A 12,003-nucleotide genomic window follows, 5' to 3' on the forward strand; every position below is an offset into this window, starting at 1 on the left:
TCCTCCATATGGGGTGTGTGTGACAGGCACGTGTGGTGTGTGGGGAGGCAGAGCCTCCCCACTGGGGTCCTTCAAAAAGCGCTGCTGCCGTGTGAGGCAGCCAAGTACCCACAACTTGTGGGCCTTTCCTGCCTCTCCACCCGCCACACGCCCCTGGACTACTCATGAGTACCAAAGCCTGGCGGCGGCGCTTCTCCAAAGACCCCAATGGGGAGGCCCTGCCTCCCCACACACCACACGCCCCTGCAATGCCTGAAAGCCCAGGGGAGGCCTGGCATGGGTTGCCAGGGCCCCGCCTCACACCTGCCACCAGTTCTGACAAGCCCTCGCTTCCAAGCAGGCCTCTCTGCCTGTCAGCGCCTGGAGCTGCCACTGCTGCCCGCGAGGGCTCGAGGCGGCCTCCTCGTCCCCGTCCAACCGAGCCGCCCCGCCTCTCGCGAAGGGCGGAGCCCTGCAGGCCCGCCTCGCTCTCTTTGTGCTGGGCGGCTGCGGCGCGCGCTGGCAGTCGGCGCGCCTCCTTTCCCGCCACAGTTCCTCTCGCTTGGCCGCCGAGCGCACCGACTGAGCCCCCCGCCGCCGCCATGTCTCTGGGAGCCGGGCCGGAGGCGGGCTTCTCCAGCGAGGAGCTGCTGACCCTGCGCTTCCCGCTGCACCGCGCCTGCCGCGACGGGGACCTGCCGGCTCTGTGCGCCCTGCTGCGCGGCGCGGCCCGCCAGGACCTGGCCGCCGAGGACTCCTTCTACGGCTGGACCCCCATCCACTGGGCCGCGCACTTTGGGAAGGTACAGCGGAGGGAGCCCCGTGGGCGCGCGCCCCTTCAGCCGCCTTGGCTCGCGCGCTCCCTCGGCGGCTCAAGTCCATCGGGGATCGCGGCGGCGGGCGCGCGCCGCCGCCATCTTAGAGCGTTCGCCCTGGTGGGGTCTTCCAGGGGAGGGAGGAAGCGGCCATTCCAGGCTCCCCTCTTCCGGGGGGGGGGGAGAGATGGAGGCAGCAGGAGCCTGTCAGAGTGTTAAGATGAGGAGAGCGTCGCCGAGGGGGATCCCAGAACACCCCCGCCGTCCCTGCTGGGGGAGGCGGTTGGGTGGCCAGGGCTACAATCCCTGTAGGGGCTTACTCCCTGTACACACTTACCTGGGAGCAAGCCCCATTCATTGTAATAGGACTTCATCTGTGTCTGTCTACTCCGAAGTGAGCTCTAAGGCTCCAACCCTAGCCACACCTTCCTGAGAGTAAGCCCCATTGACTGTAATGGGTCTTGCTTCTGAGTAGACAGGCGTAGGATTGGGCTCTAAGGCTCCAATGCTGTCCACTCTTTCTTGGGAGTAAGCCCCATTGACTATAATGGGTCTTGCTTCTGAGTAGACAGGCATAGGATTGGGTTCTAAGGCTTCAATGGTGTCCATACTTCCCTGGGATTAAGCCCCGTTGACCATAATCGAATTTCCTTCTAAATAGACATGCCTGGGATTGGACTGTTAACGTTTCCACCAGGTGAAGTGGGAGCCCTTCATCCTCAGTCTGCTTTATTCTAGCATGAGTGAATATATGGGTTTTAATTTGTAAGAACTGAATTCCTGCCACAACTTAACATGAACAGAACAAAACAAAAAGGACACCAGCTTTCTCTTTGCTGAAAGATGTAGCCAGCATATCATCTGATTCTGCCTTCCTGTGAACACACAGCTTTAAGTTCATCACAGCAATATCCAAACCCACCATATTGTCATGGTGGTTGAAGTGTGATCTTTCTAAGCATGGTAGAGATGCTAAGGGATCCAACTTTCCAACACCGATGCAGCCCTGAGGTATAGGAACAAATGTTCCCTTACCTTGAGGAGAGCTCTGTGACAGACTCCACACTGCATGATGCAGTGTGTGCCTTGTTGTCATGGCTGCATCAACTCTGGAAAGTTGGATAGGATAGGGCCCTAAGCTGCTTTAGGAATTATGAGGACAGGAGTATTGTAGCTGTTAAAAATTAACTCATTTCAAACGAGTGAGAAATTGGGTAAATTAGGATGTGATGAGGCTGATATTCACATCTGCTTTGTTCTAATGTAAAGTAAGGGACAAATGAGCATATGGGAGAAGAATCCTCCACCTTGCCCTCCTGTACTTGAATGCACCAACCATTTTTTTCTAGGTAAAGATATTGAAAGTGAACAAAGCTGGGTGGTGAAGTCTAGAGCTTGCCTGCTCTTTTTTTTTGCTGTTAAACTAGCAGGCATGGAGAGATGTTAGCGTATCTGTGAATAGTTGTGTAATGATAAATAACTGTCTGGCACTATTGTGTAGCTTGGCTTTGTGATTTCTCTATGTAATGTAACTATATTAGGGCTTGTCGAGTATTCTGCAGTTTTTTTTTCCTTTTTGTAGTTTTTGCACAGCAGTGCTGTGGTAAAATAAGGGGTGACCTAATGCAGCCATACAGTAGTAGTAATCTTGTTTTCTTCCTCCTGTTAAATTGGGGGGAGACACCAAGGAATCTTACAGTGTAGTCCATGCATGTCTACTCAGAAATAAGACATAGTGAATTCCATGGGACTTATTTCCAAAAACTGTATATACGTAGGATTGCAGTCTTGGTGTACCCCCTTATGCATTATACTTGAGTGATTTCTACTAACGCCTTTCCCTGTAACTGGAGGCAAAGTGTACTAAATAATGTTATTCTCTAAATCATAATTATCATCCTAGCTACTCTTCCCCTAGGGATAATTTCAATCACCTCCCATCCAGGTAGTTGTATTGACATAAGCTGATCCATGAATTTCAGTCAAATATTTTGAAATACGCAGATGTTGTGTGAACCAATGAAGAGTAAAGAGAGCAGTGCCCCACCCATTGCTGTTCTCTGCTGCACCTTCCATTGTTCATAGCTGGTGTACACATGGGGTTGGATGGAGGTTATCTTGAGTTCCTGGTCAAATATCAAATGTCTCCCATGTTTCCCTTTAGACTTTTGTTCCTTTGTTCTGAGTGTTCTGACAGCCCCCTGTTTATGACATTCACTCTCAAATACTGTACGTGGAGAAAGTTTTAGATTGTTATGGCAACATAATAAAGTTCAGTCTTGGAAGACTGAGAATATATTTGTTCAGATTGCAAACAAGTCTTTGCCTGTTTGACAACAATAAACCTTGTAGGGGAATTGTCCATTAACTACTGATTTTCTAGGTGGTACCAGAATTTCTTGTTGAAATTGTCTCTAAAACTCCAATGAATCTATTGTGATGGTAAGAAATATTGATATTTCTGAGGAGTTAAACTTCCTGGAACATAATTGGCTTCCCAGTTTTCCCAGTATCGTGCAGTGTTAATCTGGAAGCGTAAAATAGAGCGGGGAAGGGATTCTTGGAACTAAAAACTATATCCTCCATACTGTCTCTATCATGTATCAAATGTCACTCTTTTCCTATAAACATGGTGACTTATGGGAAACCTTAAAGCAGCTTGCAACTCAATAAATATTTATACTTTATGCATCACACTGATGAGTGCATCTGTTTGTGGAAGTCTGATTTTACTAACAGTCCCGTTCCATAAATAGTATCCCCCCCCTTACAGTGACTTTCCAAAAAACTAATTGGAAATGTTTTCCTTAAGATAATGTAATGGAGCACATTATTACATGAATTTCATTCTCTGGGCTTCAGTTTCCATTCATTATATTGTATGAAAATCACTTTCTACAAGTATAATCTTTCTGCCTGGTTTTAATTTTACATTAATTTAAATTGGCCTGAAGGCAGTAATGCACCACCTTGCTGAATTTAAGCAAGATCACATCTGATTAGTGACTTAATAGAAAATCTTAAGAACCCTGTGCATGCCCTCATAATTTATGCTCCACTTTCCTGTAGTAAGCTTAACATTCTACTTGTACCAGTGTTGATATTGTTGATGATAGCCATTCATTGTAGTTGTGAGATTAGTTAGCTTTACACATATGAGGAGCTGAATTTGCCACATTTCTGTAAAGTTTAAATTGGAAAAAAATGAAAACGTGTCCAGTATTTTTTTACCAGATCTGAACTTCCTTTACTTCTTTATGTTCTTAAAGTGCTTTATTATTTCTAAGAATATTGTCATATTACTTTTCAACAAAATATACTGCACAAGCCAGTTTACATAGCTAAATAAATGGTTCCCTGCCCCCAAAGGGCTCGCATTCTATATAACTTGGTATATAAAATTATATTGTTTGGTATAAAATAGTATAAATGTCTTAGGCCTGAACCTTATCCTCCGCCCCAATACAGTCATACCAAAAGGTATGCACTATATCCAGTGCATTTTAGAAGGACTAAGGGCCCAATCTTAAACTTTGCACGCTGGCTCACCGCCAGTGCACATTTGCAGGCCCTAGCGCTGGTGCTCCGCCAGTGTCTGGCGCTAGCACCAGGCCAACCACTGAGCATCAGGGAGGTAGGTGAAGGCGAGAGGGGAGGTGTTCCAGTTGGAGGGAGGGCAGGGAGAGAGCAGGGACGAGGCATCCTGGGGGGAGAGAGTGGGGCAGGAAGGAGGTAGGGCCGGTGGAGCGAAGCCAGAGCCTCTGTGTCGGGCTGGCCACCCCACATGGAGGCTCTTGATTCTATGCTGACTTTTGGGTTGCCATAGAATCAAGTAGCCCCATTGTGGGGCTACTCAGTTTACCTGGGGGAAGGAAGTCCCTTTCTCCTGAGGAGCAGCTGGCAGCTGCCTAGAGCATGCAAGATGCAGCGGCAGCCATTTTAGACTCTACTGCAGCCCCGCATTCCTGGCAGCTCAGGATTGGGCTGCCCAAGACCTGGATGTCACACCCACTGTCTCCCAGGTTGAACATCATGGTGGAGGGAAAGTCAGACTGATCTCTTGCATTTGGCCAGAGAATGTGAGTAAGGAGACAAAAGTGTTGTTTCAGTATTTCCCAAATATCCAATTTATTAAAGTTAAATTACAGAATATAAAAACTACAGTTACATGAAGAAGTGTTCATTTAGGTACTCTTCATACTTCTAAAGGACTTCACAGGTGTCTTTAACTTTTGGCCAATCTAAAATCCCTTTGTCACTAAACAAGTGCAAACTAACTCTGCATGCCAAGCTTCAGCCTCTTGCCCTTGCAGCTTCTGTTTGTTTTTCCCCCTACTCTTGTAATGTGGGTGGGTAGGGTCACCTTCTATTCTCACATCCTCTACAGGCTTGCTGGAAAGATGAAACCCAGGATATTATTAGGAGGGAGGAAATATGCAGCATGGGATGCTTTCTGTCAGTACTGACCAGCTCTATAGGAAGTTGCTTTGAAGTTGTATATGGAAGCTGTGTTTGCAATAATGTCAGTTGCAAGGGAAAAACATTTTTTTACTATCTTTTTCTCATAAGGTTGTCATTTGCAGCTAATAAGTTGCTATGCAAGAATAAAGTGCTTATGTCTGGCCATCATCTGCTTAATGGTGTTACTTTCTGCTTACTGATGTCACTTACGGCCCTCATCAGGCACTATGAATGCTAACTTTGATCCTCTGTATAAAACAAGTTTGTCATCCCTGATCTAGTCCTTGGCTTCATGGGACATCATTTGGTATATCACAGGATTATCCACCCATCCCATCTGTACAAATGTGTACTTGTGTAACCATGTAATGTTTGTAAGTCTGTTTTGGTAGAAAGGTTATATTTAGATGTCAGTCAATGTAAAATACAATAGTATGCAGTATTATACATATACATTATATATAGCATATTATTATTACTATATGGCAGGGGTGCCCAAACCCCGGTCCTGGGGCCACTTGCAGCCCTTGAGGACTCTCAATGCAGCCCTCAAGGAGCCTCCAGTCTCCAGTGAGCCTCTGGAGACTTGCTGGAGCCCGCACTGGCCGGACGCAACTGCTTTCAGTGTGAGGGCAACTGTTTGACCTCTCACGTGAGCTGTGGGATTAGGGCTCCCTCCACTGCTTGCTGTTTCATGTCTGTGATGCAGTAGCAGCAGCAAAGGAAAGGCCAGCCTTGCTTTGTGCAAGGCCTTTTATAGGTCTTGAGTTATTGCAAGACCTTCATTCATTCATATAAATTCCATCTCAAAAATATTGTAAATTTATTCAAATTTGAAATGTAAATTCTTTTTCTCTCTGGCTGCCGACACAGTGTCTGAGAGCTGATGTGGCCCTCCTGCCAAAAACTTTGGGCACCCCTGCTCTAGAACAGCGTTTTTCAATCTTTTTCATCTCAGGGCACACTGACAAGGTGCTAAAATTGTCAAGGCACACCATCCATTTTTGGTAATTGACAAGGCACACCATATTGCTGGTGCAGGGATAACATCCCCCAATCGCCCTACTAATAAATGACCCTCCCCCAAATTCCCATGGCACACCTGAAGACCATTCATGGCACACCAGTGGTTGAAAATAGCTGCTCTAGGTTATTACAGGACTGTCAAGGGTGCAGAAAATATGTAGTAGAAGTTAATAGAAAACTGTGTATATGGCATATGTTTAAAGTGTAGTGAGCTTTAAGTTCACTTGTTCTACCTTTTTTGCTGTATTTTAGCAGTCTTATTGATAACTCCCTAATACATTCAATAGTTTTGAGATAATGTATTAAATGATATCATAAAGTTTAGCTGCATCAAATTCTAGTAACAAAAATCAAAATATCAATCCCTGTCTAAATAGCAAAGAATTATGCAGAAGCCATTGGCCTAAAGGAAGCTATTAGCCATTGACCTAAAGGAAAGTCTTTGTTAAAAAGGAAAATTGAATATCACCTTGTTTGTGTGTCTTTACTAATATAGTCTAGTCACTGATCCTAAGTTCCATAGGAATTTTGAGATGGACAGGTTTTCTCTTCAGATCCTGTTAGAGCATGCATAAAGGAAGGGTAAAAGCTTGGGTAGACATCTGGCAATCCAGGCATACAACAGCAATCCCATACACCAGTGGTTCTAAAACTTTTGAGCATTGTGACCCACTTTTTAGAATGAGAATCTGTCAGGACCCACTGGAAGTGATGTCATGACCGGAAGTGACATTATCAAGCAGGAACATTTTTAACAATCCTGGGCTGCAATCGTACCCACAGTTATCCAGGAATAAGTCCCATTTAATATCATTGTTAAAGCTTATACATAATAGCCTGTTAAAAGTACAGATCTGTACGTTTCCTAAAAAGTCGCATGCCATGGTAGCATCAAGTCCACTATATTAAAAATAAAATATTGAAATGAATGAAATTTCAACCCATCTGAAATTGGCTCATGACCCACGTAGTTTGAGAAACACTGCATACACAGTGTCCTGGGAATAGGCCCCATTAGACACAGTCATTGCTTTACAGCCCAAACCTGAGCTGCCTGGTGCATGGGTCTGCAGCAGTGCTAAAATGGCTGCTGCCGTATCCAGCACACTCCAGGCAACTGCCACCTCCTCCTCGGGAGAAGGGAGACTTACATCCCCTTCCCCAGAGTAAACTGAGTAACCCCACAATGGGGCTACTTGATTCTATGGCGACCCAAAGGTCAGTGTAGAATCAAGAGCCTCTGTGTTGGGTGGCCAGCCTGACACAGAGGCTCTGGATCCAATGGAGCAAAGCTCCACCAGTCTCACCTCCCTCCCGCCCCTCTCCCTTCCCCTAGCATGCCTCCTTCCTGTCTTCTGTCTGCCTCCCCCCTCCCCAGAATGCCTCCTCTCCACCTCCCCCCATGCCTCCACCTACCTCTCCACTGCTCAGCAGTCTGTGTGACCGCTGAGTGGCAGCGCTCCGGTGCTAGCCCAGCGCCTGGCACAGTCTGCAACAGTGGCATGTTTGCAACAGTGGCACGTTTGCAACAGTGTGAGCTGGGATGCCGAACTCAGGATTGGGCTCTTAGGCTGCAATCCTATGTCCACTTACCTTGGAGTAAATTCCATTGCACTCAATGGGATTTATTTTTGTATATTCATGCCTAGGATTGTGCTGTTCATAAGTCTTGTTACAGGGGCCAGGCAGTTTATTTTTAACAGCTGAATGTTAAGTAGGATTGGGTGAACCGGACATCTAGATGCTAAGATACTTGGGAGACTTCCTACAGTTTGGGGTTTCAGATTTATGAACAACTTTAAAAATAAACTTTGAAAGTACAGGTCCATGGCCCTTATCCATGGATTTGGAACCCATGGATTTCACCCAATGTGGGTCAAATCTGTGGCACATCAGGAGGGCTGACCTGTAGTTAGTCTGAGGCCCAGAGAGACCATATGAGACCTCTTTGACCTTTTTTTTTTTTACCTTTAAAGCCCTATACTGCTCTGGGCCAGGGTATCTTAGAGATCGCCTACTCCCGCACAATCCGGCTCGTCCTCTTAGGTCATCAGAGAAGGCCTTTTTACAAGTGCCGCCGCCTAAGGAGGTACGTGGGGTGGTGGCACAAATAGGGCCTTCTCAGTAGTGGCACCAATGTTATGGAACGCCCTTCCCCTTGACTTGAGAATGGCTCCCTCTCTTGAGACTTTTCGGCAAGGCCTGAAGACCCTTTTGTGTAAACAAGCCTTCTGAGTTCATGGCCTTTTAAACATCTTTTTTACATCTTTTAGTATTTTTTACAGCCCTGAGTCCTCTATGAACTGCTGCTTTATGCTCTTTTTATCTGACTTTTTATCTGACTAGTGTTTTTATGGTATCTGTTAATGTGTTTTAATATGTTTTTATCTGTTTGTTAAATTATGTTTTTAACATGTTGTAACCCGCCCTGGGTCCCTTTGGGGAGAAGGGCGGGGTATAATTAAAGTTGTATTATTATTATTATTATTATTATTATTATTATTATTATTATTATTATTATTATTATTATAGCTTCACAAAGCCTCAGAAGGTCCCTGGAAGACCTTACAAATTATTAGGAAGTTCATTTCTAAGACCTTCTGGGAGTCTTTTGAGGCCTGGTGTGGTCGTGCGCAGCCTCCCCAGGTTTCAGATCACCACCTGGACCGAGATGCCAGCCCACACCCATGGATTTCCTTATCTATACGTTTATGCATGGGGGTGTTCTAGGAATGGAACTCCCATGGATGCCAAGATTGGACTGTATTGCCGTAACACTTTAAAAGATTAAAAACTTGCAAATTGCATGGTTGGAATTTCAGTGGGTTTTTTAGTGATTGGTTATTGGCTACATACACAATAACTGATGTATGTGATATCAAGTTAACATGTTGTATAATTAAACCTAATGTTCTTTTCCTTATGTGCTTTTTTTAAAGTTGGAGTGCCTAATTCAGTTAGTGAGAGAGGGAGCGATGGTGAATGCCTGTACAACGCGGTTTGCCCAAACACCAGCTCACATTGCTGCTTTTGGAGGACATCCTCAGTGCCTCAGCTGGTTAATTCAATCAGGAGCCAACGTAAACAAACAGGTATCACTTGGGGATGTGTTTTCCTTCACATTTTATGGTACAGTTCTGAAAATAGTTTACACCCAGTTTAGTGCATTAGTGGAGTAATCTTCAGTTTGTCAAGAGTTGGGACTCACCTCAAATCCCAGTCTGCAACATGGTAATCACTTCCCCTTCAGCAGCCCACTGAGCAAGAGGAATGGGAACAACCCTTGTTCCTCTTCTTTTACCTCCTGGTGGTGGTTAATTCAATGCACATTTCTACTATGGTGTTCTCTCCTTTCTTTCCTTCCAGGCCAATTGGAAGGAAAGGAGAGGCAGAGAGTGATAAGGCAACAGTGTGCACTCATTTTTGAAAAGTAGAGGGGGAAAAAAGGGAACAAGAGAAAGAGTAGAGGATGTGCCACAGCAGGAGGGAACAGGCAGATGGATGGGAGACTCAAGGTCCTCTGGAATGCCTGGCTAATGCAAGCCTTCTAAAGTATCTGGCAGGACCTGTCTCATCTAGGCTACATATTTGTGACTACTGGTCAACCTGCAGAGGCCTGAGCTTTAAAATAAAATGGTAGCAGTGACAACTTACCTGAGAGCAGGTCATGAGCTACTGGCTGAAGACCTCTGACCGAAAGCCATCCTCAGAACTGATGGCAATGTGTTCTTTTTAAAATGATCTGGCGCCCTCCTCCTGCATCCATGGATCCGGTATCTGCGGTTTTACTTACCTGAGGGTGAACCGCCCCACATGCCCAGTACAGTACCCTTTGTTTTACTGTGGTAGTGCTTGCAGTGTGAGTGCTTTTTGCTTAACTCAGTGGTATTCAGACTGGGGCGTCACAACCCTTAAGGGGCGGGAGCAGGAGACGCAGTGATGTGATCCCCAGGATCGCGTTGCTAACAGGGCTGCAGGGACTGGGATGCACTCACCAGTCCCTGCAGCAGCTGTCCTGGGGTGCGGGGAGCCCTGCGCAAGCACCTGTAGGGCTCCCCAGGCTTCTAAAAGTGAAAGTGGAGCAATCATGCTCCACTTTCCCAAAACCACTTTTACTTTCTGCAGGCTGGGGAAACCCTGCAGACAGTCGCGCAGTGCTCCCCGCACCCCAGGAAGGATGCTGTGGCGACTGGTGAGTGCATCCTAGTCCCTGCAGCTCCCCTTAGCAACACAATCCAGGGGCTTGCGTCGCTGCCTTCCCACTGCCTTCCTCCCCTCCCCTGCAAGCACTTACTGTGGTTTCCAAACTCCCGGAGAGTTTGGAAATTGCAGACTTAACTGAAGAATCAAATCTGCAGGCAGCCTGCCTGCATGCTAGAGGGAGACAAACATTTCTGCTTCCTGTTAACGTTCAGTTTCCTTTCTGTTTTGTGCAGGTTTGTCTGGTGCACATGGGGCAGCTATTTATATAGAGTTGCCCCATATCTGCTGTTTCTGTATCCGCGGGGGGGGGGGAGCAGAACCCCCGCAGGTACCGGGGAGGGGAAGGGAGCCTGTATTTGCTATTTAAAAATACGCGTATGTATATTTCTGGCCTGATTTCATTTAGGTTGCTCCCGCATAAGGGCATATGGGTTGTGGTTCTTGTAAGCATGTTCTCAGCCCTGCCACTTCAATGAGACAGCTAGGCTTTATTTTTTTAAAGTATACATATTGTGCCTTTTCCCTCCCTAACGGAAGGCATCGGGGCTGCTTAAAACATACTATAATGCACAATAAAATACAAGAAAAACAAAATGATTTACAAAGGTTAAAAACCAATTGTACATTTTATATTTTGAAGTTTCACTGTGTTCAGTAAGTTTTGTGCCAAGTGAGTATGCATAGGATTGAAACCTGTGCCTAAAATCCTATGCTCACTTAACCTGGAGTAAGTACCATTGAACTCAATGGGGCTTACTTCTGAGTAGTTATGCATAGGATTGTGCTCTTAGAAATTAATCATAACAATCAATATTATTATTCTGAGACTTAAAAAGGTATAAATATTTCTAATGCCCATCACTTTATATTTTATTAAATTACAGTGGGAGGGGGACAAGATTTAGAGGCAATCCTGCGCCCTTCTGTCGTTAACTACCAATAAAGATGACAAGATTGAAGATCAGCATTTGTTTGATTTGTAGGGAAGTGCAAAAACAAAAGAACATATTGCCATCAATTCAGAGGATGACTTTAGGTGCAAAAATAAGGTGATTGGAATAGCAGAGCATGAGAAACAAGGGGCATATCTATGAAAACAGAACATAAGACAAATGCATGTATGCTGTTCTGCTCATACCAGTAACTAAAATCAAACAGGACATAAGCAGTCTGGTTTACAGTAAACGGGGGCCTTGTATCTGTGTATTCATTAATCTGGGCCTCCTAATGCCTTATCAGGCATTAAAAAGTCACTTCTGGGTTTTTTGGGGGGGACGGGACAGAAGTTGCATGTTTTTGATTCTGAGCCCGACAGAGGCTGCAGATGGACGTGCGTTGCCTCTGCTGGGCTCAGAAGATCCTCTGGAGCTGAGGGGAGGTCGGCTCCAGAGAGTGGAAAGGGGGCATTTGCCCGTATCCACGGTTTCAATTAACTGCAGGGGTTTCCGGAACAGAACCCCCACAGATATGGAGGCATGCCCATATAATGTGAAAGACACTGAACACATCTCTATATTAA

General features: G+C 45.8%; 1 protein-coding gene across 1 annotated transcript in view; it reads left to right on the forward strand.

Annotated features, from left to right (window-relative positions):
- Window positions 1-494: 494 nt before the first annotated feature.
- The window catches only part of ANKRD10 (ankyrin repeat domain 10), a 36,551-nt gene continuing 25,042 nt past the window's right edge, over window positions 495-12,003 (forward strand). Inside the window, exons 1-2 of the mRNA XM_066619494.1 lie at window positions 495-782; window positions 9,221-9,373. Coding sequence (XP_066475591.1) covers window positions 582-782; window positions 9,221-9,373 — 354 coding nt within the window. The 5' untranslated portion in view covers window positions 495-581. The remainder of the gene's footprint in view (window positions 783-9,220; window positions 9,374-12,003) is intronic.

Source organism: Tiliqua scincoides, chromosome 3 (genome assembly GCF_035046505.1).
Source record: "Tiliqua scincoides isolate rTilSci1 chromosome 3, rTilSci1.hap2, whole genome shotgun sequence".
Classification (NCBI taxonomy): Eukaryota; Metazoa; Chordata; class Lepidosauria; order Squamata; family Scincidae; genus Tiliqua; species Tiliqua scincoides.